This window comes from Myotis lucifugus, unplaced genomic scaffold, assembly GCF_000147115.1.
Source record: "Myotis lucifugus unplaced genomic scaffold, Myoluc2.0 scaffold_553, whole genome shotgun sequence".
NCBI classification, from domain to species: Eukaryota; Metazoa; Chordata; class Mammalia; order Chiroptera; family Vespertilionidae; genus Myotis; species Myotis lucifugus.
In genome coordinates, this window is record NW_005871601.1 from 96,133 (window position 1) to 123,044 (window position 26,912).

The 26,912-nt window shown below is 51.7% G+C and overlaps 1 protein-coding gene across 1 annotated transcript in view; it reads right to left on the reverse strand.

Moving 5' to 3' along the window:
- The window catches only part of LOC102426668 (plexin-A2-like), a 185,383-nt gene that overhangs the window by 64,160 nt on the left and 94,311 nt on the right, over positions 1-26,912 (reverse strand). Inside the window, 5 exon segments of the mRNA XM_023745503.1 lie at positions 2,478-2,592; positions 5,946-6,042; positions 6,660-6,813; positions 8,566-8,689; positions 12,101-12,201. Coding sequence (XP_023601271.1) covers positions 2,478-2,592; positions 5,946-6,042; positions 6,660-6,813; positions 8,566-8,689; positions 12,101-12,201 — 591 coding nt within the window.

Sequence of the window (26,912 nt, forward strand, 5' to 3'; positions counted from 1 at the left end):
CCGAGAGGGGAGGGAGGAGAATAAAAACACAAAAAAAAAAAAGAAAAAACAGAAAGGAGAGAGGGGGGGGGCACCTCCCCACCACCTAACACACCAGGCATTTAATTGTCTTGCTCTGTACACTCCTACCCTCGCTCCAAAGCAGGCATTCGCTGACTGGGCTTTGGTATCAATTGCCTGAGAGGAGACCATAGGAGCAAATGCAGCAGTGTTCCTTCTTGTCCAGAGCCTCTCTCTCTCTCTCTCTCTCTCTCTCTCTCTCTCTCTCTCTCTCTCTCTCTCTCTCTCTCCCCTACCCCGCCCTGTGGTCCACCTCCATTTATTTTCTTAAGGAACTTAGCAGTTTAGAAGTGGCCACTGTGAAGGTCAGTCTCTGAGACTATCTTGATCCTTTGCTGCCTGTGCAGGTCTTCCCGTGGCTTCTGCGCTTCCCGGCCCACCTCCCCCCCTCCCCATTCTTCCATTAACTCCCAAGCTGGGGTAACCTGCCTACTCCATTCCCTCGGGCTCTCAGGCCTCTCCTACCAGTGAGAAGACAGGCCTGAGAGCAGTTTCAGCTCCTGCAGAATCCGGGGCTGGGATGGATTCCCAGGGTCCACTAAGACCAGTGCACTGCTTACTGACCAGCTACGCCAAAGCCCAGCAACTGGCTGGAGGAGACACCTTTTCTCAAAGGTTTTCAAGCAACTAGGTATCCCATCGTGAGGCACCTGGGGGTGGGTCTGCCTTAAATCCCCTTGGGCACCGTCTATGTTTCTCTTATATAACAGGCGAATTCCATTTTTCTGGCTGAATATAACACATATTGCTTCAGAAACTTTAGAGTTCAAGGCCAAGAGTATGTGTTTGGGAAACCTTTCAAAGGCCTACTTTCTTTTTTATTTTAATTTTAAAAATGTTTTTAGCTTTATTGAGGTGTAATTGACAAATAAAATTGTAAGATATTTAAGGTGCACGCCATGATGATTACACATACACACATCTATCTATCTATCTATCTATCTATCTATGCCTGCTTTCTTATGTCTATCCATGGAAGCAACCAGCACATCTATCAAGATTAGGAGACAAATGAGACTCTATTTCTTGCTATCTTAGACACATAGATCCAAGGAACCCTTTCGATCAATGGCATTTGGGTAGAGTGGTCCTTGGTCCGTCCATTCTTTCAGGCATGGATTCCACAAACATTCACTGAGGAAGGCTCTAAGGACTTAAAGGTAAGATGTGACCTTTGCCTTCAAGGATCTTGTGGTTTTAGTGCAAGAGGGAGACATGTAGAGAGAGGCTATAGCAATAAGTGCAAATGCTTACTTGTCACCCATTTACATTTGTGGATTTCTAAAAGGTAGACTAAGAGGGGATGGTTAGCCCTAGCCAGTTGGGCTCAGTGGATAGTGTCGGCCCGCGGACTGAAGGGCCCCAGGTTCGATCCCAGTCAAGGGCCTATACCTCAGTTGCAGACTTGATCCCTGGCCTTGGTCGGGGCCTATGTAGGAGGCAACCAATCAATGTGTCTCTCTCACATTGATGTTTCTCTCTCTCTCTCTCTCTCTCTCTCTCTCTCTCTCCCTGTCCCTTCCACTCTCTCTAAAAGTCAATGGAAAAATATCCTCGCTTGAGGATTACAAGGAAAAAAAAAGAGGGATATATGTATATGTGCACATGTGCATATGTGTGAATGCATCAAGTCTCTACAGTTGTTCAAATGCAACCACTGACTACCCACAGGTATGAAAAACACTGGGAAGGGAAAGGGTAATTGACCAAGCAGGCTTCATTGTTCTAAGGCATAGTGTGAATATGTAAGAAAGTTCACATCAGTGAATAATCATTGGATGGAATATTCATAGACAGAGAGGCAAATGGTTTTTTTCACTGTTTTGATAACCAAGGTGGGTCAGGCCTTAGGGATGAAACATTGACTACATAATAAAATGGGACTTTTAGCAAGGCCTGGTTCTTTTCACTCACTGAATTTCTCTCTCTCTATAGGCCACCCACCCAGTCATACATCAGAGTCAGAGAATCATTGAATTTCACACTTGGAAGAGAAGCTGGCATGAAAGAATGGTTGCGAGTGAATGTTCTATTGAACTAGACTATGTCTGCAGCCAAGCAAAGGGCTTACACTCAAAGAATAAACGCCATTCACTGCACTTTTCTAGACCATGGAGTCTGTTTGGTGGGATATGTTTCCTCTAAGCTTTCAGCCTCAACCTTCAGTTCCCTTCAAGCTTTTGAATTCATAGGGTCTTAGGAGTCTAGTAGCTACAGCGCACTTCTCTGCCTCTGGGGTGTTTCCTGCCACTTTTTGAACTTTATAATAACAGGGATTTCTAACATGTAGAATCTCTGGAAGAAGACCAAGATGGGCCAGAGCCAGGAGATGGCCAAGCTGCTGGATTGACCATCTGAAATGGAGGGCCACTCACATTCACTGGGAACAATGCCAGGCCAAGGTGATCCCCGCTTACCTCTGAAATATTGATCCGGCCCTCCTGAAAGGAGCAGGTGGTGGGGTCGTGAGTGCAGAGGTTGCGGTACTTGCACCAATGGCAGCGGAAGGCGCTGTTGACACAAGACAGGCACCTGCAAGGACGAAGACAGTCAGAGGCAAAGAGAAGGACGCAGAGAGAGAAGAGAAGGGCACCAGGCAGCCTATGTATCCTGATGTTAGTCTGTGATCATAGTCTCATTCTCAGGACAGTATATTGATGGGGTAGCCCTCAACACGGATCATTGTGGGTTCTCCTTCTAAGCTATTCACAGGACGAGAGAATTGAAAAAAATTAAATGAGTCCAGAGTAGAAATATTGTAACTTATGAAGCAGAGGTGTGCTAGAGCTGGCTGTATCAGTTCATGAGAGCTGGTTATTTATATCCTCGGGATATAAATAGGTGGCAACAGGCTGTGTGGCTCATGCAAGTGGGTTGACAGCTTGAAATCGGCCACAGGGAGTATTTACACCATAGGAATTGGCAAACACTAATATGAGGTTTCCACACCCCTGCCCCCTGATTGCTGGTGGTTAAACATTTCTTCTAGGACAGGCAATTCCACTTTTCTGGCTGAATATAACAGATTGCTTCAGAAACTAAGAGTTCAAGGCCAAGAGAGTGTGTTTGGGAAACCCTTCAAAGGCCTACTTATAAGACAAAAAGGCTGAAAGAGCACTGGGGTAGAAAGTGGGCAGCTCTGATTCCAGTCTTGCCTCTGCCTCTGCCACTGGGGTCACCCCGAGTCAGTCACTCCACCTTCTGAATAGGAATTTCTTCATCTGTCTGTAATCAAACTTTCCTGGCTCCTCCACAGGGATTTTAGCATCAAACCAGAGAATGTATAGGAAATGGTTTTGAAAAATACAATGCTAAGTGTATTATTTTCAAGCCCTTAAATGACCTGTTATTTTAAACTCTCAAATCGTATTTGTTAATGATTGGTTCACATCACTTGTGCTCCTGAGCGTTGGGAGTTAAACAGTATTAAATGGAAACTTTGGCTCTCCAAGTAGCCAGGCATAGCTGGCAATAGGCTGTGTGGCTCATGCATTTTTGCCAGGGCGAGCGCTTCCCTCCCTGCTGTTGTACCTGCAGGATGTGCATATTATTTTGGCGCTCTGTGTATGACCGGACCATTATAATGGGAATGGATTCTGTAACCTGGGGTTGGTCTTCCTGCCCCTCCACAGCGTCCCTAGCCTAGCCTTTCATGACTGGACAACCTGGAAGGGACACGGCGGGTCTGCAGTCTGGCACCCCCTGGTGGGGGCTCTCATTACATTTGGGTAGATGGGGCTCCATCCCTGGGGGCCATTGGCTGTGTGTTGGGTGCATCAGCCAACTGCATTCATCTCCCCCTTGGCGAACATTTGTTTCCCCTCCCCATATGCCCAAAGTGACTTCATTTATGAGCTTAGGCCAGATTGACTGATTCTTGCTAACACCTTACGATTTGGCAAGTAAATAATGACAATGGTCCAAGGATGATGAGATGGGGTTCTAATCCTGGCTCTTCCACTGACTAATTTTGTGCCTTTGAAGCACTTGTCCTCCGCAGGCCTCAGTTTCCCACACTAAAAGGAGAGATTGAACTTGGTTCTGTGACTTTTTACTATGAATGCCAAGAGAGATAGTTTTTGGTAATAAAAGGATGGAACCTGTGCTGTCAAGGAGACCTACTTTTTTGTCTTCCCTAAAACTTTGCTTGGGGCAGCATCTCTGTTGCCATAGCAATGCATGGTTGAAAGTGGTGACATCACTCTGGACTGCCATGGAGGTGAGAATGCGCTCACAAACAGTGGGTTCCATCACCACTGTGTTGGAGTTTGAGAAGAAGGTTGGGAGGTTCTTTTCCCAAGATGCTTGCATTTCCCAGAACAGGGGTATCTGGGATTAGAATGCAGTGGTTAGTGGGCAATGTTGTCTGTTTTGACTTCAGCCCTATTGCCCTGCCCTGGCTCCTCCCCCCGGACCATTTTTGACACTTGTCCTTTCTCAGCACATCTGTTGACTTGTCCCAATGGGGCTCAGCCATGTCTCCTTCCTTAACTACTGTGGAGGACCTAGAACTCTAGCAGATGATTCTAATCATCAAAATCAAGAGCAGAGAAGGGAGAATGAAGACTGGCTCATTGGTCTATTTCAGTGGTCGGCAAACTGCAGTTGGCGACCCACATGCAGCTCTTTGGCCCCTTGAGTGTGGCTCTTCCACAAAATACCCCGTGCGGGCGCGCACGTACAGTGCGATTGAAACTTCGTGGCCCATGCGCAGAAGTCGGTATTTTGTGGAAGAGCCACACTCAAGGGCCCAAAGAGCCGCATGTGGCTTGCGAGCCGCAGTTTGCCGACCACTGGTCTATTTTAAGGGCTAAAGATTCCTCTCAGGTTTAGCTGCAAACAGACCCTCTCCCCTGTGGATGCTGAGCCCACCATGCCCACCCTATAGACTTGATGCCTTGGACTTCTGCCCATTATGTAGACCCCAGGCTGTTCTCGTCCCAAACAATGGGAAGGATGGGTCCACAGAATATTTCCAACTACTGTTTCCTCTGGTATGGAGTTGTTGTTCGATCTCACTCCTTGCTGAATGTCCAAGGTCACGGGTCCCGTGACCATTGTTCCCACTTTGTATGAAAGAAGCCTCAGTTTCTTTCCCAGAGAGGCTCAGCAGAAACTGAATGTGGGGCCATTTCTCCACTGCCCCTGGCCCTTCCAGCTTCCTGAGCAGCTGTAGGATCTCATAGCTTGTGGGGACCCACTGGCAGGCATTCTGCTGCTGTGGAAGCTGGTGAAGTCAGCTGGGCTGTATTCAAGCCCCTCTGGAGGCTAGGATTTAGTCTGGTTCCCACCGCCTTCTTAAAAAGTTGAAGGCTGGGTTCGAACCCCAGTGGAGTTAAAGCCTTCTCTCCCTCTCCCAGCCCAGGTCCTTATCCTGGATGCTGGGCACGGCTATTGCCCCATCCCTGTCCCTCCTCTGGGGGTAACTGCATGCATAGCTGAGTCTTATCTCTTGAGTCCCTCTTCATTTGGTCATGGATGACATGTCTAACTCTACTCACTGTCAATCTCTATGTTCAAATGCACCACCAACTGGTCAGAAATGAAGACTTTTTCTTATGGTTCTGGACCATGACCTTTGTCTTTACTTCAAACCTTCTTTTTACTCTCTTAGCTTGAGAGCTGGGGGTAGGGTTGTTGGGGGGTGGGGCCAGGCAAGGGAGTCTGAATGAGACCCGAGGCTCTGGTCTGTGACTGCCATTCAGATGAATGTAACTGAATAAACTGAATGGAACTGGAAAGTAACCTTGATGGAGAGCTTCCCCTGTTCCAGACAATGTACTGGGCCCCGTAGGAAGACTGGGAGGTGAATATGACATGATTCAAGCTCAGAGAAACCCCACACCCACATCCAGACCCAGGGCAAGGCTCTGACAAGGACTTACAGTTGGTGGGCGCTGCAGTTGTAGAACTTGAACTCGGTGCTGACAAATATCTTCCCTGTCTCCTTGGATCTCAGCTGCAGTTCTAGCCCAAACCAATCTGGAAAAATAAAGGAAAACAGATGGAGGTGACAACCTGCGGGCCCAGTGGAGATCCTGAGGGTAAATCATAAGGCTGCCTCAGGGCTCGCGGGGCACAGGTGGTAGATAGCACCTGCCTGAGTCATCTCTTCAGAGTCCCTTTCATCCTGCTGAGAGCCAGGCAGCCCCACCCCCTGGCTTAGGGAGGAAGTCATCAGTCACATCCCACAGAGCCCAGCCTTTGGTCTGGCAAGTTCAGCGACTGAAACACTTTTAGAAGGATTAAGCCAGAATCCCTCAAGCCTCCAGTTCTGTGGAGAGAACCCCACTGGAAACCACCGGCTAAAGCCACAGCCATTCCTAGAAGGGAAGGGAAGTCTAGAAAAACGCTTTGCACACCAATGCAGCCTTAACTCAAATGGGAGCAAGGGATTTCCTTCTTTCTCAGTTTTTCTTTGAGGCGTGTCAGTTTGCTCTCAAACTCGTTATATAGCCCATTTGGGTGTTGGGCACAAGGAGACTTGGTCAGGCAACTTCTATGCTGGTACTTGTCGCCTGGTTCCCTGCATTCTCTACTTCTGGTCCCCCTCGGAGGGCAGGCCCTACCATGTGACTCTCATGGCAGGCACTTCTTACCTTGATCCAATGGGATGACAGGAACATCCTTAGGCCCAGGTGAGATGCAGATGACTTGGGTCCCGGACACCTGTCCCTCCACCTCTGTCAGGTTTCCGAAGGCACATTTGATACCCGCAGACAGATCTGGAGCATCATTCACAACCAGGCTGAGCTGTGGGAGGAGCAAAGAGGCTCAGAAGCAAAGAGCTGATGCCCTTGGAAGAGCCCCAAGGGTGTGGAGACCTGGCCCTAGTCCTGGCCCTGCCGTTGCCGCCGCCTCACTAATCTCCCCTGACTTCATCTGTAAGAAAGGATGCTGATGTCGGTGATCTGGCTTTGACATTGAACAATTACAGCAGCGCTGCCAGGGTCAATGGTCTTTATTAATGTTATTATGAATTACTGGGGTGGGGTGCCCTCGGGGGAAAGGTACCCAAATCCATCTCAGACACAGCTAATTTTGACATGAAGCCACCCACACAAGCTTGAAAGCAAGTCATGAGCTGAGCCCTTCACAAGCTGTAGCCTTGGCTCCTGGGAGAGTAAGTGTCACCAACCTGGAGGTTCCCAGGAGCTCACCAGGTTGGTGAGAGACAGCCAGCTCCTCACTCTGGCTGTCCTTCGAGGTTCAGGGGCTGCTTATCAATGGGGTGAACGTGTTCAAGTTTCTGTTTATTTGTCCCTCTTGGGCTCTCGGCCTGCTGACAGCTCCCCTGGAGGGGCAGTCACTTCCCAGGGTGCGGAGAGGATGAGAGAAAGCAGGGAATGGGCGCCAGGGGCGTGGATGATGTCAGCTGGTACCTGCAACAGCTTCCAGAGACCTAGGCCAGTGGTGGCCAGCCTTTTCCAGGGTGAACACCCTCCTGGGAATGGTAAAAACATACCCGACTGCCCGATTGCCAGAAGAATCTGCTGCTTGAGAAACCATTTAATGGCAAGATGCTGCGCTGAATTCAGTGCACTTGGAAGTGAGCTTGTACTCAATGACCACGATATCACCTCTAAGTGGTATTTAAAACAACATGTGAGAAATGAGACCGGCTCCCTCTGGCAGTGGGAGGTGCCCATAAGGGGTCACAGTGACATACATCAGCCCTGTGGCCTCCGCGTTGGGAGCCGTGACGTCGATGGGCCTCCCTGGGTCTTCCTACCGTCACCTGGCGGGAGTTAGCAGCAGTGGGCTTCGCGGTCACAGTGGGTGTCCCCTCGCCTACCCATACATTTGCTTGCTGCTGAATCTCTGCCCCAGTTTCGTTTCCATGGGGCCCAGAGACTTAGGTACAAACTCCACTATTTGTTCCCTCAGCTCCCTGGGAGCCAAAGCCTCCCCGTGGGGATGAATGAACGGGAATCTTGGAAGGTTCATTAACTAATTAACATTCGTGAATGCTCATAAAACTTCAGAATGAAATAATTGTGCAGGGCCCGAGGACATGAAATATTTGGGGTTGCACTTTGACAGGTGGTTAAGGGCTATTGTCTTCTCTTTAATATTCTCTTTAAAGCACACACACACTGTGAATTAAGTCTGTCTCTGTTCCACACACACACACACACACACACACACACACACACAAATGCAACTCTCAGGTTTCTGTGAGAGGCTGTATGGGTGGAGGATTATAAATACAGCATCTACCAAAGAATGTGTTATCTGCTATCGGATTGCAGGATGTTGTAGATGTTGGTTGCTAAATGCAAAATCGAGGTTTACAAAACAGATCAATGGATAATGAATTTGCAAGGGGCATGCAGGATGACTGTGCCCTTTACAAAAGCAGTTGCCGCGGGTTTTCTATAAATACAGTTCCCGTGGAGCATGGAAAGCACGATCCATTTACAGCTTCCTGTGCGAGTGTTAAAGGAACCCGCCCACACGTGTGTGTGCTCCGTGTCCCCCTGTCCTCCTGGGTGAGTGACTTACCTGCCGGCTGTGCTCAGACACGGAGATGCTGCTGGGACGCACCTCGAGGCTCATGCACTGGCTGATGCTGGCAGCAAATCGATTAGGTTCCCAGGCCCGTTGGCACTTGTCCCTGCGGGAGCACCTACCACAGACACAGATTCGCAAGAGGTCAGGCCTGCGGGGCCCCTCTGTTGGGCTCCATTGTCCCCTAGGCGTAAGCAAGAGGGGTTTGCTGCTCTGAGGCCTGTGGCTGGTCCCCTCATTACCACTTTCTCTCATCCCAGAGGCTTGGGTGCCTCCCCAATGGTCTCTATTGCTGTGAAAGACAGGCTAGGAGGAAGTGGGATTAACTCCCAGAATGAGAGATTCGGTTGAGACACAAAGCATAGCTCTAGTCAGCATCTTTAGAGGTTTCTCAATGAGCCAGGGAGGGGAGGTGGGGACCATGAGCGCACAGGAGGCTAAGAACAGAAAGTCTGGAGCCAGGCGAGCTGGGTTCTAACCCATGTCGATGGCACGCTGGCTGTGGCCCTTTGGGCAAATTATTTAATCTCTCTGTGCCTCAGTTTCCCCAACTGTAAAATGTTGACCTTATCTTGTAGGGTTGTGGCAAGGATTATATGAGTTATTGCTTAGAAAATGGCCTCCTGGCCCCTGTCATAATAATAATATCAATAATGACTATTCCTATTCTTCTCCGGGGATATCTGAAAGTCTGCCCAGGGTCTTAGCTGTGTGGGACAACATACATGTGATCTTGTGGCTGGGTCAATGGCTTTCTGAAGGCAGGGACCGTGTTTTATTCACTGAGATATTCTACCTGTCACGCGGCACATTTTAAATAGATGTGTGTGGTGTGAAATAATGCCTGGAGACAGGGAGACAGACGAGGAGTCGCAGCCAGGGCTGCCTCTGTCAGAATACTGTGTGGCTGTTTCCCGACAACTTTATCTCTGGCTCCCGGCGCCTCGGCCCACGGTGGCAGGTGGGCACCGTGGCATCTCCACACAGGGGCATGTGGTTGCCACTTATGCCACACGGGAACACGCTGGTGCTTCCCCAAACTAATAGCCAGGGGACACAGCGGGGACAGTACCAGATTCCCCAGTGCAGGGGGGGGGGGGAGCGGGGCAGTGATCCCACGGAACTCCTCCGCCCTTCCCCCTCTTCCTTTCCAGGCACATAATGGATCTAAATATGAATGCTGTCACAGAAAAGAATTATGGAGGTTTAAGTGAATCCTTAAGATAGCTCTAAAGTGAGCTCTTGACTGGAGCCTTTATCTCATTGACTCGCTGAAACGGCTCTTTTTTATCATACTATTTATGGCACCAGCCCTAACAGAGATAAATAGCCCCGGAGACAATAACAAACTCGCAAGAGCAAGGCACACAGAAGAGACAGGAAGGTTGCGAATCCCCCGGGACCCAGAGCTTCTTGAGCAATCTCCCTCGGCCCTCTGCCTCCGCTGAAGTCCTGCGTGTGGGCCCGGGAGCTGAGCTGGGCCCTTCGCCTCCTTCCCTCCCCCAGGCAGGCTGGTGGTGGCCTGTGGGAAGGGTGGCAGGAGGGGCTGGTGAAGAAGAGAGAAGAAAGCTCTGGGTGTGAACAGGAAAAAGCTTGCTCCCTGCCTACTCTTGGCAGGCAGAGTGGCTGGAAGGAGAGGTGTACCCTGGCAGGTGGCAGGGTGTCTCTGAGGACAGGTAAGCAGTTCGGAGGGCAGAGGACATCTGAGACTATGAGACGTGGCTCAGTCATTCTAGAAGCCATATCTGGCCTGGAGGATGACAGGGGTGGGCCGGGGCCACCAGGAGGCTCAGGCATTGCCGACAGGTTTGTAGGCACAACTACAAATCAATCGAGGAATGTGGATGTCCTCGCTGCTGAACGGATGGCAATCCTCCGTCCATAACTTTGGTGTGTTCTACCTGGGAGAAGTGATGCTGGCAGGAGCTGGTGGCCAAGGCAGGGGCAGCAGGGAGTGAGTGGTACAGTTGGACGTGCCCACTGCCCAGTGAGAGGGCAGGTACCCGGGACACGCTGCGTGGCTGTCGGGTTCTTTGGAGGGAGAACTCCTCTGGAGGAGAGAGCCCAGTGGGCAGGTCAGCCTCACAGGAGGGAACCCAATTTTAGGCACCTTTGCCATTCCCGGGCCACAACAGGGGTGTCACCAGCCATCTTCATCCCTTGCCTGCCCTTAATGGGGACTCCATGTCCGGGTTCCAGTGCAAGCATTTTTATGCAAAACTTTTTTTTTGCAAACCCAAGCGGGGAACCCAGTATTTGTGGGCTCCGATCCAGTCCAGATTTTGCATCTGCGAGGCGCCTGCTTCCCTCTCTCCCTCCGTAGCCCTCCCAACACCTGCTGCAGAGGCTGGGAGCCAAGAGCTATTGTGCGGCCCCTGAACTCTGGCCCCCGCCTCCGCCTCCACCCCAAACCCAAACCCGGCGCATTTCATAGAGATGCTTTGCCGGCTGGCACCGAGCCACGGAGTTTCCAACTCCGCTGGGGAACAGAATTCCTAGTCAGCGCCTGCCTTTCAGGGTTTCACCCTTTTCTCTCCCTCTGCGGCTCTTCAAATTCAGAAATTTAAGTGTAACTTTGCATTTCTATGGAGCTGGCATTCAATGGCGGGTGTGTGTGTCTGTGTAACTAAATTGGGGTATGTGGCCAGGAGGAGTGGGAGGCAGACTTCTTGGAATCCTGAGATAATGAGGCCAGAAGGGTGCCCCCAAGAGTTCAGAGCCCATAGGCGTTATTTTGATTTGTGCAGCCTATTCTGGGCTTCCTCGTTTCCAGAGCGTTTATGATTTCATTTAATCCTCACAATTCACCTGGGAGGTAGGCACTGTCCCTATTGAGCGACGGGGGCCCAGAGGAGTCAGTGGACCACCCTGGGCCACACAGCAGCTACGTGGAGTCCAAAGTCCCGACTCTACTGCCCGGCCATCTGCACACTCACACAGGAGACACCTGCTCAGGCTGCCCCAGAAGGTTCCAGAAGGTTCTCGGGAAACCTAGAGATTCTACAGCTTCCCGCTCGAGATTTCCCCAAACCATTACCCTTTCCGTACTGACGAGGTACAGACCGAGAGCGGCGGGGAGTGCAGGCTTTACAAGTGCAATGGAAGAGCCCGGCCAGCGGCTCAGGTGTTGAGCACTGACCCTATGAACCAGGAGGTCGCGGTTTGATTCCCCATCAGGGCACATGCCTGGGTTGCAGGCTCGATCCCCAGTGGAGGGCACGCAGGAGGCAGCCGATCAATGATTCTCTCGCATCATTGACGTTTCCATCTCTCTCTCCCTCTGCCTTCCCCTCTGAAATCAAGAATAAATATATATTTATATATATTAAAGTGCAATGAAAGTCAGAGAGGCCAAGGCGCTGCGTGGGAGGAGGCCCCCCGGGACCTGTCTTCCTCTTGCTGCTCCCGGCACAGCAGAGGAAAAGCCCTCTCTCCCTGCAAACCGCTGTCACATCCCTCGTCGACACTCCCAGGAAAGTACCTGGTCTTGTGCATTCCCGGCCCTTTCTCAGAACAGTCCCCAACTTACATGTTGTGCAGGGCACACCAGCCACAGTGAGGGTCCCCCGAGCTCAGGCACTCCACACAAGTCGTGTACTGCTCACAGGATTCCACGGGGACCCTGGTGATCTGGTGGAGAGAGGAGAGATCATGGTTAGATCCGGTAGCGGCGCCTCGCCGATGAGCGTTCAGACTCGTCTACAATCTCCCCACACTTGCACCGTCACCACCCCTAAAGGGGAGACACCGGGGGGCATTTTGGTGGCCTCCATGTTCACATCGGTTGGCCTGGCACAGGTAGGAGGCACAGCTAAGCCGACTGCGTTTCTCAGGTGGCAGGTCCAGGCTTCCTGCCTTCCCTGCCATGAAGCAAAAACTCAGTGTCCTTCTGCCCGCACGACAGTCCTCGCGAGAGCTGGGCTTGCTCCTGCCAAGTGCTGAAAACGGTTAACTCTGTTAAAAGGCTATCGCGTGCCTCCAACTCGTCTCTGAAGAGCTTTCAGCTGGGCTTGGGCTGAGACATCCTGCCTGCACAGAACACACTTGAAAAGGGAGAGGAGGAGAAACTTTTCCTATCAAATAATATTCATCATGTGGCACAGCCTCTTTACAGCCGACCAAACATACCACCTGGATCCAATTATCCCCATTCTCTGATGTCTGAATTCCGTTTCTTTAGTAAATGTCCCAGCATCTGAAAAGTCTGGCTAAATGGGAACATCCAAGCTTCCCACGCCCCTCCCTCCCCCACCTCCAACCCCCCCAAGACTGCAGCCCCTGCCAACTCCTCCTGGCATCCCGGTTGTGTCCTGCAGTGCTTGAGCTGGGCCTGTTTGGACTTTACTCACCCCTCCATGCCCAGTGTGTGCGACATTAAGGCTGGGCAGGAGGGGCAGGAGGTTGAAGTTCTCCAGTTGATACGTCCTAGGTATCTGTTGCTGGCTGGGGCAGGAGGCCGCTGGGCCGCAGAAACATCTACTAGTAATGGGCTGGGAATAGCTCCTCATTTGTTAGGGCGTAGAGGTCCCCCACCTACTGGATGTGTGAGCTCAAGTGAAAACACAACCTGTGGTCCAGCAGCACAGTGTTCCGCCTCTGGCAGGGGCAAAGGAGCTGATGGAGATGCCTTACAGCATCCTCCCGAGAGGCTGGGAGGGAGCCTGGCGCTGCTCATGCAGCAGATGTTCAATAGATGTCACTGTATGGAGGCTCGGACGCTACGCTCGAGAGAAACAACAGCAAACTGGACACAGATCCTGCCGCCGCAGGGCCCACCGTCCAGTGGGAGTTGGAAATGACAAACCAAGCTGCTCTCCACTGTGCCTGGGATGGGTGTGTGCCCTGGTTGCTTAAAAAAGGGGCACCCAGTACAACCTGCTGCGAGGAAGGATGGAAAGGCGAGTGGGGAAACAATGGGCCTAGAAGGGCATTCCAAGCTGAAAGACCATCACCCACGTAAGTAATCAAGCTCAGTATGCGCATGTGTAGGGTGCGCCCTGGATGGCGGGGCGGAGATGAGGCGGGTGGGATGTAAGCAAGGGCCCAATGACCAAAGGCGCCAGCCTCGCGAGCCTTCTTTTGCTCTGTTGCCCCTTCCCCGCTATGCTTACAAATAACACTTAAGATTCTCTATTTCAAGGCCTTCCTGTTAGTGAGTGACATGATCCGCTTTAAACTTCCCTAACCTTCCATTAATCACAAAAATAGAAAATGCAAGAAGGGGAAATGTAAAATCCTGCAGTTTGATTTTTAAAAATTCATCCTTTAAGTGGAGGCTGGGGGATAGCTGGTTTGAAACAGCTCATGCGGAAGAGACCTGAGGGTTTGCGTCGACTCTATGCCCAACACGACCTGACACGGCGATGGAGTAGCTGGAGGGGCTAATTTGCTCATGGGCTGCGGAAACAGGCACAGTGTCAAGACTGAGAGAGGCCGCCCCGCACCAGGGGGCTCCCCGCTCAGGTCTTTGCACCCTCCCTCCCCCCACGAGGGGTGTTGCTCAACCAAGGATCCTTCCCAGAGGGAGGTCACAATGGGGTGGACCCGGATGTGGCATCGCAAGCACAGCGGATGGACTTGGCCTGTTTATTTGGCTCAAAAAAGACGAATCTCAGGTTGGCCATGGAGGCTGTTTATCAATGTGTGAAGGGCAGCAGTGTGGCTGCAATAAGCTCAACAGAAGAAAGGCAAGGCTGTGCAATAATGCTCCGGACCTTCCTTCCGGAGGAGCGCCCCCCAGTGGGACGTGTAAGCAGTTAAAGTGACCTGTGTCGGGGGCTGTGAAGGATTCCTGCTCTCCGAGGAGGGCTGATCTAGTCCTTCCACTCTGCCACTCAGGATTCGGTTTCTCACTGTTTACCTAACTCCGCCCTGACACTGGTTATGCTTTTTGTCCAGTATAACTTGTACAGTTAAAAGCTAACATCCAGCCATCGCCACCAGCCACGGATATCACATTGCTTTAAGCACAGTGGTTCTCAACCTTCCCAATGCCGCGACCCTTTAATACAGTTCCTCATGTTGTGGTGACCCCCAATTTCATTGTTACAAATTGAACATAATGAAAGCATAGTGATTAATCACAAAAACAATATGTAGTTATATATGTGTTTTCCGATGGTCTTAGGCGACCCCTGTGAAAGGGTCGTTCGACCCCCAAAGGGGTCGCGACCCACAGGTTGAGAACCGCTGCTTTAAGGAGTAACCCTTGACCTCTGGTTCCAGGCCTGCGATTCCTACCTTTCTGACAGGTGCTTGCCACACACTGTCCTAGTGTGCCTCTCCGGGCCTGGGACTCAGCCCTTGGGGATATCTGTGACCCCGGCCGCCCGCTCGGCTTCCGCCTGGCCCCCTCCCACCCACCCTCCGAGGCCTGAGAGCCGCAGCCCAGTGCCCGGCCTTCCTTTCTTGGGTTTCGGGCTCCATGTGAGTGATGTCTGCATCTGGCTGGAAATTAAAACAACTGTCTGCATTGCATTCGGCCCGTCTGTCAAAACACAGCCCGGCTCTCAGCAGCTGGGCAAGGGGGCCCTGAATGGGAGCAGTGTCTCCATCAACAAAGCCCACTTTCACGCCAAGTGCCACGGAGATAGTGAGAACCCTGTTCTTCTCCAAACATGAAACCAATAGCACAACTATTTTTCCTGTTTCCTGGGCCCTCCTGGTGGGAATTTTTTTTTTTTTAATGCACTGAGTTGAAGAGCAAAGTGAAACAGGAAACTTATTGGGGTGAGGGGGCGGTTCTAAAACGTGAATGTCTCTCTCCTCAAAGATCTAACAGCCACATACAAACCAGGCACGGGGAGGAGGAGACCCTCGGAGTCAAATGTTCGTTACCATGGGCTCCCTGTCTTTGCTATATTCTCGGGCCGTGACAGTCATTCATCACTCAGCAGCCAATATTCATTGATCATGTCCTACATACAGGCCCGCACCAAGCACTTCAGGGGACTAAAAACAGCAGCAGCATTAAAACACAGCCATCATCTTCGAGTTGCAAAGTGACGTGTGTTCTAACAGAGGCGCGGATAGAAGGCCGAGGGGATTCAGAGCAAAGAGAAAATACATCTGCATCGACAGTGTCCAATGTGACAGCCACTCGCCCGTGTGGCCGTGAGCATCCGGAAGGTGGCCAGGCCTGACTGAGATGTGCCGGAGACTCACAGTGCACACTGGCGTTTGAAGATGTTTTACGGAAAAAAAAGAATGTAAAATACCACATGAATGATTTTTATTGACATGTTGAAAAGAAAAATTTAGTAAATACTGGGCTAAATAAAATTAATTTTAATTTCAGCTGCTGCTTCTCACTTTTTAAAAATATGTCTGCCAGCCCTAGCCAGTTTGGCTCAGTGGCTATAGCGTCGGCCTGCAGACTGAAGGGTCCTGGGTTCGATTCCGGTCAAGGGCACATGCCCAGGTTGTGGGCTTGATCCCCAGTGTGGGGCATGCAGGAGGCAGCTAATCAATGATTCCCTTTTATCGTTGATGTTTCTATCCCTCTCTCCCTCTCCCTTCCTCTCTGACATCAATAAAAATATATTAAAAAATAATTTAAAATATGTCTGCCAGCAAAGTTAAAATTACACACGTGGCTTACATTTCGCTCGCCTTTTAGTTCTGTGAGACAGCCCTGGGCTAGATCAGAGACCCAAGAAGGTGTCATGAGGGACACGGCACGTGTGTGGGTTGTGAAGGGTGAATGATGTTTGTCCAGATGAAGCGGGTTCCAGGTGGAAAGAACCACCTGAGCAGACATAGGAGAGCAGAGTGTCCTCAGAAAACCTGGCGTGAGGGCCAGGGAGCAATGGCTACACATCGGGAAGGACGGAGAAGACCACAAAGCTGGAATATATAAAGTCCTTGGTCAAAAGAATGTCCTTCAAAAAGAGGTGGCCTTGCCTGGCTGGTGTGGCTCAGTGGTTGAACGTCAACCTATGAACCAGGAGGTCACGGTTCGATTCTTGGTCAGGACACATGTAGGGTTGCAGGCTCAATCCCCAGTAGGGGTGTGCAGGAGGCTGCCGATCAATGATGATCTCTCTCACCATTGATGTTTCTATCTTTCTCTCCTTTTCCCTTCCTCTCTGAAATTATATATATATATATATATATATATATATATATATATATATATATTTAAAAGAGGTGGCCTTGTGGTTCTTAAGGACCAATGGCTCTCATGGCATGGGTCTCAGACCAGCACCCTTGGCATTAACTTGTGCCTTATGAGACAGAAAAGCCAGAGTTCACTGGACCAGAAACTTTGGGATGGCCCCAAAACATTCTCACAGCTTTCCAGCTGATGCCTATGAACGCTAAAGTAGGAGAACCACTGATAGAGACCATCTCACATCTTGGGGAGATCTTGTCGAATGTTAGGGCCCTGGAGCCAGGAAGAAACGAAATGAAACTCTGCCGTGGGACTCTGTAAGGAACTAGACTGATTTGGGGGGGGAGGTGAGTGAGGGTACTGAGGATTGCTTTATGTCCAGGAAGGAAGAAATGGTTTTAATAACTCTGAGTCTATGGAGGCCCTAAGGGACCAAGTTCAAGCCTCTGGGGTTAGGGGGGCACTTTACTCTGCACCCCGGGGGACAGGTGGGCACTTGCTCTAGGACCTGGCAGCGTGGGGTGGGGTGGGATGCGGTGGGTGGGAGTTGTCTCTGGAAGCTCTAGGAGGGAAGAGTTTCAGGTGGCCTCTGTCAGGGCTGACTCAGAGCTTAATGGGACACTCTAGGAGGCTTTAATGAGTGTTTGTTTATGATGATCGCGTTTTAATTATGCCTGCGTCTCCCCACCCTTTTCACGGAGCGCTGGGATCTGAGGGTGGCTGGGTCCCACGTAGCCCTTAATGAGTGTGGTGATGAGAAGCCCAGGGTCGGAGGGCACCCTTCTCCTGCCCCTCCACCGCCTTCTCCCCGGGACCACGGGCCTGCGTCAGACTTGATTCCACCCTCACACTCCGCATTCTTCTCTGCTTGATCTTATGTCTTGTAATTATGCCTCTAATGAATATAACTGTCCTATTAAGTCATTTACTTAAGAAATAGTCTTCATTAAAGGTGACTCATACTGTGCTCTTGGCTCCTCTAGCCCCAGGCCCCCCATCTCTGGTACCTTCCTTGGCCGGATTCAGGGGAGCTGGACGTCTATGTGGGAAGGGCTGGCTCAGCAGGGCTTTGCAGAGTTTGGGGAAGTTCCTCCCGATTCTCTCCTTTCAGCAAATTCGGGTCGCCGAGGGGGTGTCAGGCCCAGCACAGTGAGGGGCATGATACAGGACTGTTACAGGCGGTGGGGACCAGTCACTGCGGGGACTGCTGGAGCCAGCCTCATCCCTAGGGATCCCAAAGAGCTGGCAGACCTGCAGGTGTGGACCACCCAGGGTGAGGGCAGACGTGGCTCTGGGCCCTGTAGTCACTAGCTTCCTGGGCAGAGGCCCTGAGCACTCACTGCCTTTAGGTGCAAACCCATCGCTCTTCGGAGAGGCGTTCCCACGGTGGAGGGAGGAACAGGAGCCCTTCGGTGAGTGCACTGGGGGCAGCGAATCCGAGCTCCATCTCTGCCCCTGAGCGGACACCTGCAAGGGGCCACTTGGCTCTGAGGACCTGGAGGGCTTTGCCGCAGAAACACTGCGGAACAACACGTAGGACCCTGACCGTGGAGGGGGCCTGGGTCCCACACAGTCCTTAAACGTTTACTGAGCATCTGGGCTGTGCCAACCTCTCTGCGAGGCATTGGGCTGCATTCTCTGCCCTCCTGGAGCCCGTGGTGCGATTGAGGATGAAACCAAGGAGACAGGGCCTCGCAATGCGGTGGGACAGGTGCCACCAGAGGTACAATCAGGAGACGGTTGTGGATGAAAGGCCAGAGTGGGGGTTCGCCCCGGGGGGTTTTGGTACAAACCCTTGGTGTTCAAGAGGCCAGCGGGATTCCTTTGTAATCCTGCAAGGGAGCCAAGAGGGAGGAGTGAGGGAGAGCTGTCCCCCCAGGCTGGAGGGGCCCCCGGGGCACTGAGCATTTAATCCTTCCCTCCGCTTCCCTGGAATCTGCTCCCCCTGCCAGATAGTACACCTGTCCCCACACGTGTCCCCTGCTTCCTGACACCAGGAAAGAAACAGAGGCCTTCTCAGTGCCGAGACCAGGTGGCCGGGGTGTGAGGTGACACACACAGCCTGGTTGGAGCCTGCAGTTGGCCTGATCCGCAGCGCCCAGGTCCCAGGGCCCGGGGCACAGCGCACAGCAGCTGAAACACAACTGGCCGGACTCCCTCTCCTTCCTTTGTACCTTCCCCGCGGCCCCTGCCTCCAGCCCAAGCTCTCTCCCTTGGAGTGTGTAGGTCTCGGACCCACTTTCTCCCTTTCACCCAGTCCGACCTGTTTTCAGGAAAAGATCTGAAGCTCACTTACAGCCTGGGCTGAGGCCCGGGCTGGTGTGTGGACCGAGGTCCAGCACACAACCACAACTCCTGGAGGGGGTTTTAGCATCTCCGGGCGCCTTCACACACCTGCCTCTCAGGTCTGCACAGCTCCCTAGGAAGGAAGGGAGGCGAGGTCTCCTGCTCCATTTGCACCAGCAGGAGGCAGGCGCATAGGGCTGGCTCAACCCTAGGCGTGGCCTTGCTGTGAGCAGAGAAGTGGCCAGGAGGACAGTCCTCCATCGCCCCTGATGTGACATACTATGAGGCGTCTTTTGGAGGGTGAGGAGGGAGAGAAGGTTCAGGGATCAGTTCCAGGAGCCAGAGGCTGAGGGAACAGGAAGCGGGGAGCAGCCTGAGGGCAGGGGAGGCTTTCTCTCCTGTCTCTGACTCCACCGCTCTCAGCGCTGCCGGTACCGGGCAGCCGTTAGTTGAGGGGCTGGATGGGTGGGTGGATCTCTGCACAGGCTCCCCCAATCTCCGCAACAGGTGCCAGGAGCACTGGGAGGCCCAGGGCTTGGGGCTCTGTCCTTCCCTTTGCACCAGAGGGGCGGGGGGCAGAGTCCTCACCGGGAGATGGACAGGGGCAGATGGGCAATCAGGGAGGCCTAGCTCGGCCCCCTGCTCTGGCCAGGTTCTCTCAAGCACCAAAGCTATAAAGTGGACACTCCGGGGGTGGGCCAGGCTCCTGGGCTCCTGACAGGCCTCCAGTGATATCCTCTTCGGCTCAGCAGGTCCCACGAAAAAATACCCATCCTTTCTCCTATCCTTAAAGGGGAAGGAGCCCACTGTCTATGGCTGCCTGCAGCAGCATCTCAATCTCAGTCTCCCCTGCTGAGTGGGTGGGGGGCGGGGCATTGAGGCAGCAAGGGGATCCCCTCCTCCTGGGGGTTGGGGAAGGGAGAGATGTGGACTGAGCTCTCCAGCTGATGTCTGGTAGGTTCCTTGCTCAGTGCTGGGCAGTTGATGGAACTTGTTGAACAGAATGGAGCAGCAGAGATATTAATAATAATAATAATAATAGTCATTTTTCCAGCACTTACTGCATGCCTATTTTATCTCATTTGATCCCTATACCAACCTTGCAGGGGAAGCAATATTAGTTCCACATATTAGAAAACCGAGTCTCAGGTTAAGTAACCTGCCCAAGGTCACCCGCCTCCTGGGCATCAGAAACAGACTTAGTTCAGGTTTGTCCGACTCCCAGGCTCAGGAGTGATGTGGAGACAGAGGCATCACTACAGGGCAGGCCCTTCTCCTGGGGCTGCCCCGAGGGCTGGCTCTCAGGTCACCTTGCTTCCTCCTGGACATGGGGTGCCTTCCATGTACCTTCCCTGTGGTCCCTCAGGCATGAGCTGAGGCTGTTGACAGTGCAATTCCATCCCCCACCACTGCATGCCCCTTAGCTTTCTTACTGTTCTCTGTTTGCTAACCACATTCAGCGGGTGGATCCTGAGCAGGACAACAGAGGGGGAACCAGAGGGAAGAGGGAGAGAGGTTGGGGAGGGTGGAAGATCCCTGATGGATGGTTTTCAGCCGCCAGGCCAGCACACTAAGGGAAGGTCTCTCAGCAGGTTGCACGTTTCCATCCAGAGCCCCCCAGGAATGCCAGGACGACTCAGTGAGGGCAGTGAAGGTGGCAGGGGTGTTCTGTCCCGGTCTTGCCAGCTGTTAGCTGTGTGGCTTGGCCGAGCCAGTTAACCTCCTCAAGCCTCCCTCTCCTCATCTTTCCAGTGAAAACAGCAATGCCAGTCTCACCCATCTCACCTGCTCATCAGGGAGGACCCTTGAGCTCATATCTTCAGCCGCGGTCTCGTCTACGAATCAGCTTCCCAGTAATTAATGTGAAGAACTCACTATTGTTGTGTCCCCAGTGTTAGATCCAGTTCTTTAAAAATCAATAGTCATCTGTGAGATCCCCGTAAGTCCTCATAAACACAGCCCAGGCCCTGCTGTCCCCCGAGCTGTGACAATCACATCACCAAGGTCATCAAGGAAAAGGAGACACGAACGCCCAGAAAGCCCGCAGGAGGTTCTGGAGGCTGTGACTGCAGCTAAAGCAACAGGCAACCTTCTGGTCAGAAGATGACCCTGGGCGTCTCCCGGGAACTCCTGACTCTCCGGAGACCTGAGGGGGGACTGGAGTTCAGAGAGAAAATCTATTTTTAATGACTTGGGGAGAAGAGTGGAGTGGCCGAGTACTTCAGAGTAATTAAAGCCATCTATCACTCAGAGAAGTGGAATCCGAAGTTGTTGAACTTTTCAATGACATTTTCTCCCTCCTCATTCATAAAACCCAGCAGAGGGTCATGCAGGAGTCAAAGGGGAGAGGGAGACGGGAAAGACATGTCTGGCCCCAAAGAGTGGAATTTTATCTTTTTGGTAAGTGCTAGGGAGCAGCCGCTCGTGAATCTTTTTTTTTTTAAACATTCTTTTTCTTTTTTAGGTAAAGGCCAAATTTTATTCTGGTTGAGAAGGTGGACTTTGAAAGAGTCCGTCCTCGGTTTTAAATCCAACTCCTATGTGTAACGGCTGTACAACATTAAGTTCTCCGACCTCCTGGAGCGAAGTGGTGACAATAATGATATCAACGTCACAAGGTTGTTTTGAGGCGTAAGTGACATCTGTGCACCAAGGGCCTTGCACACAGTTGGTGCTCAATAGTGGTCGCTGTCATGCTCAGTCTCTACAGGCAGCCCCCACTGAAGGTGGCAGTGTGTGTACAAGGAAGCGGCGAGGGCTCCTCCTGCCCGGGCTCTGCACCCAGGGGTCGGGTGACCTTGAGCCGGCCACCGAGGTTCTTTGGGCTGAGACGGCCGCTGTATCTTGTGGGGAGAATTGTATCTGCCCTTTGCATGGAGAGCAGCACAGCCCCTCACACTATTGTCCTCATGGATGACATGATCCCTTCTAAAGGCCTGAAGTGCACCGACACTCGGGTACAAGACGTCCACCTAAGCTTCGTCTCCTAAGGAAGGAGGGGGAACTTGGGTAAGGAAAACATACAGAGAGGAGAGGAAACCCAACAGGCAACACAGATATCCCCAATACCATACTGTGTTTTCCCAGGCAGGACTCCTGGGCCAGAAGTTAGGAGTAGGGCCCTTTCTACTAGTCCTGGGTTTTGGAAGGATGGACGAAGAAGCAGAGATGCTAATACTATGTTGTCTCCATGGCAACAGAGGATTTATTCGGTTAGGAAAAGCAGGTGGGGTAGGAAATGAGAGATGAGAAGGATTTGGGAAATAGGCCTTAAGAAATAACTAAAATAGATCTCTCATCTGGAAACCAGATGCCCGGGATTAGCCAGGTCTCACAAAGCTCCCTATCGGGCTGCCATCGATTCATCTGCCGCAGGAGGGAAAAGGGGTGACGGCAACAGGACCGAGTAACAAGGCAGTGACGCCCCTTCCCCACCCGTCCCCATTCATTCACCTCACACTTCTGTTCAGTCAGGTGGTTCTAGTGAGGACCCTGGATGCACAGACCACGTATACCCTTACCACGCACAGCTGGGCATTTGGCTATTCGTCCTGGCCTTTGGGCCACGCCCCGTCAGCTAACTTCTGGCTCCTCTGCCTTCCAGTCACCAGGAGAGCAAGATGAGAGGGTTTGGAGCTCCAGTTGGTCCCACATTCTTGGTGAAGCATCTATGGTTCATGGGCTTAGCGAGGTGGGGTTTGGGTGTGAATCATCAGAGCCCAAGAGGAGGCTGGCCAGAGATCTGGGGGAAGCACACCTTTGCTGCGGTCTGGGTAGCAGGCAAGGGCTAACGTTAGTACTGTGTGAGGCGAGGACTCAGGAAATCCTTCTTTAAGAGGGAAAGTGGGGTCTGAGGACTCACTGCTTCTGAAGGGGATCATAACCCTCCCTTCAGCAGAGATCCTGGCATTGCCTGGTGCCCGACGTCACCTCCAGTTCTGAAGTTGGCACTCATGATTATTGATACAATCTCAGGGATTCTTTGTGTGTTATTTTTCTATCCTAAATACCCTCCCTGAAATCTGCGTCTGAGGTTCGGAAGGAACCTCAAGTTGAAGTTCCCAGGTCACCTTGATCTTGGGGGAGCAATCTTACCAAATGATGTATAAGATGGAATCAGATTTTGTCAAGTCCAACTACCCAGGCCCTTCTTTAGTACTCCCCAGTCAGCAGCTGTGTGCATAAGAAAAAACACAGCTGGCTCAGCACTATCCATGGATGCCGGATCTGAATTGGTCCCTCCACCTCTCTGCCTACGCTGTCTGCCCTGTAAGTCTAAGTAGACAAGAAACGATTGGACTCTCATGCTGTAACCCAGAATTCTGGTTTCCAGTGGACCCCATGGAGCAACCGTCTTGCAACTTTCCTTTCTAACCATTTAAGATGTGGCCATCTTGTCCTCGCTGCCACATTGGATCTGAAAATATTCTGTCTTATTTTCTTAGTATGCCAAGTGGCTTGCACCTTTGGGAAGGACAGAGCCTTTTCTTGTCACTCACAGCTTCCTGGGACAAATTAGTAGATAGTGGATGAGTGTGTGTATGTCTCTGTGTGTGTCTATCTTCCTGTGTGTGTGTGTGAGACAGAGAGAGAGAAAGAGAGAGATGGAGGATAAGAGTACATGTTAAATGTCTAAGGCAAAAAAGTCTCCTGCAGGTATATTTAAATTTCCTTCCTGAATAGAGCAAGTGTATTCATTCATGCCATTCATTCATTCATTCATTCATGCAGCCCTGGCAAGGTGGAGATGTGGAAGGCGGGAACCATGCTTTGCTGAATCCTGTGACACTGTGCTGCTTTTGGGAACCTATATAGATAAGACCATCCCACTGAGGCAGCAATGACGACAGGGACACAGTGCTCTGTACTTGGGAACTAGTCGATATGGGTTGATTGGCCTGGCTTTATGGATCTACATTCAGGTAGACGTAATTTATAACTGAGTAGACCTGCATATGGTTAAAATACACTCAGTACTTATAATCTGTTCATTTGCTTCTTTATCATTCATGTACTCATTCATTAGTTCATTTAGGAATGCATCCTTCATTCATTGATTCATTTATTCAACAGACCCGGTGTCAAGTCTTGCACTGTGGTGGCACAAATACGAGTTAGCCCCGTTCTCACAGTCCCTCCAAAAAGCATACTCTCTGGTCGGAAAGCTAGAAAGTGAAAGATGTCACAGGAGGTGCTAAGCTGGGAGTGAGCACTTCTGGCTGAAGGAACCAGGACGGCGTCATCATTGGTGGCAGCCTTGAAAGTGTGGTGATACTTTCATAGACAGGAATGGAGGAAGGACATTCTCTGAGGAGAGAAGGGCATCAGCAAAGAACACCCATGAGACATGCAGGGAGAATCCCAGTCATGGACATGTATTAGAGCAAGGGTGCTGACGAGGAAAATGATCTAAGGGAAGATCGTGCCAGGACAGGGTCACGGACACAGAACAGGAAGAAGGGAAAGGAGAAGTTTTGCATTTCTTTTATGCTGTGTCCCATGTCTGTCCCTGTCATTGTATTCTTTCGGCCTCCCTCTGCCTGCCCAGCTGCAGACCCGCATCCTCACCAGATGTGTTCTGTACATCTTCATTTCCCTTCCCAAAGGCGTAATGGGTGAGGGCAGGGGTCCTAGCATCAGACCGCCTGGGGCCACATCCCAGCCCCTCGCTCATTAGCTGTGTGGCTGTGGGCCCGTTACTCAGCTCTCAGCCTCAGTTGTTGATTTGTGACAGGGTGATAATGATGGCACCTACTTATATAAGACCTACTATTTGCAGATGAGGAAGAAGCAGAGGCACAGAGAGTCTTAGTGAATTCACTTAAAGTCGCATAGCCAGTAAGTTGTCGAGTTGGGAGTCGAACCCAGGCAGACTGCCTGCAGAAACCCTCGCTCTGAACGCCTACACCAGTGGTCGGAAAACTCATTAGTCAACAGTGCCAAATATCAACAGTACAACGATTGAAATTTCTTTTGAGAGCCAAATTTTTTAAACTTAAACTATATAGGTAGGTACATTGTTATTAACTTAATTAGGGTACTCCTAAGGCTTAGGAAGAGCCACACTCAAGGGGCCAAAGAGCCGCATGTGGCTCGCGAGCCGCAGTTTGCCGACCACAGGACTACACCAAATTGCCTCTTAGCATGAGGATGGTCCAGGTTAGAAAACCCTTAGCCCAGGGCCTGACGTGTAGCTGTTCCCTGTTATTAATAGAGTAAATATGTATGAAGCACCTGCTATATAGTCTGCACAGGTAGGAATTTCAAAAGATGACCAGACATGGCTCTGATCCTGAAGTACTTAGAATATTGCCAGGAAGATGGACAAGCTTCAAACTGTAATGAAATATTAGCACTCTGACTGAGATGTGGGACAGCTAGCTAGCTCTAAGAGCAAAGAAGAAGGGCAAATCCGGGAAGGCTTCCAAGAGGCAGTGTGTTGTAATGACAGCTTCAGCTAAAACAATAACAATACAAAAAAAAAAATCAAAACAACAAGAAAAACTGCCTCCTGAATGAAGTTTAGAGTCCAAACACCACAGCCTCATGTTTCGGCTTTTCCACCTCTGCTCCCCATTTCCACCCAGGCTGACATTTTCACTCTAGGCTCTGTCTGTCAGTGTCAGCCCCCACTCCTGGCCGGTCCTGCCTCCTTAACTTGCTCTCACATTCCTGCTCCTCAGACTGTCTCCCCTCCCTCCCTGCTCATGGGCCCATCCCGGGGCCCTGACCTCTCCACCCAGCCTTTCCTGACCAGCTGCTGGGACCTCCCTCTGAATTTAGAATCAGACTCTGCCCAGGTGGCAGGACTCAAGTGAACTTTTAAACTCTCCTTAGCTCTCCCTCTTTTCAGGTGGCTCTGAGGACTCGGCTCTTTATTTCTTCAGATGAGCTATCCCTGTGTGTTCCAACCCCAGTTTCTTACACAAAATAGGTCTATAAACACCCGCTGAGAAGCTAATCACACGTGCCCAGTGATCCAGGTTTTATTTTAAGCTCCTTAAGTAAATGTACTGAGCTCCGGGAAGGCTGGCTAGGTGTGGCTGAGGCCCCTGGCATTCTGCTGGGATCCATTAGGTGACGTGGAGGCTTTTATTTTTTAATGGACTTGCTGTTTATACCCCAGCAGAGGCGCACGGTGTCAGGGAAAGGACACGACTGTTAAGGCAGAAGAACTTGGCTCGGCCTCGCCCTGTACTCATCTGCCCTGGGAAGCCACTTCAGCTCTCCGAGCCTCAGTCTCCACATGTGTAAATACTATTGCATGTCCAAGTTCAAGCATCTTCCCAGGCACCGAGACACAACGAACGCTGCGTGCAGAAGCACGTGGGCAGCCGGGCCCTCGACTTTGAGAGTTGATTCTCAAGACCCAGGCTCTCTTTTCTTTTATTCATCCTGGGTCCCCTGACCCAGCTCACGGAAATAAAACGGTCCAGGCATAAAAAGAGAGGATTTTGGGAGATGCTTGGAGGAAGGCCCTGGGATGCTGTCGCCTAGCTACCCTTCAGTAGGGCCACCCGGAAAGCTTGAGGGGCATGTACTGGGCTGGACGGGACAGACTGGACAGGAGAATCCAGAAAGCAGGTGGCAGGTGGGTGAGCTCCCAGGAGGCAGAGTGAAGGCAGGGCGAGGGGAAGCCACGGAGCTCCCCACCCCTGTGACATGGCAGGAGAGGGCCGGGAAGTGCTTCAGGTAGGAGAGCTGGCCTGTCCAAGCGGCCCCTGGAGGTGGGGCTGGGGCCCTGCTGGGAACATCTGTGTGGAGGGACCATCAGGGCTGAGGGGCGGGTGGAGGGACAGCAGGAGGCACCGCCCACCTGGTGGGAGCTGCAGCTGAGGCTGTCCAAGGGCCAGGAGGGACCCAGCCCCGAAAACCAGCGCCATCAGCCAGCGCAGAGAGCGAGAACCTCTCTGTGACAATCCCAGTTCAAGGGAAGGGGACA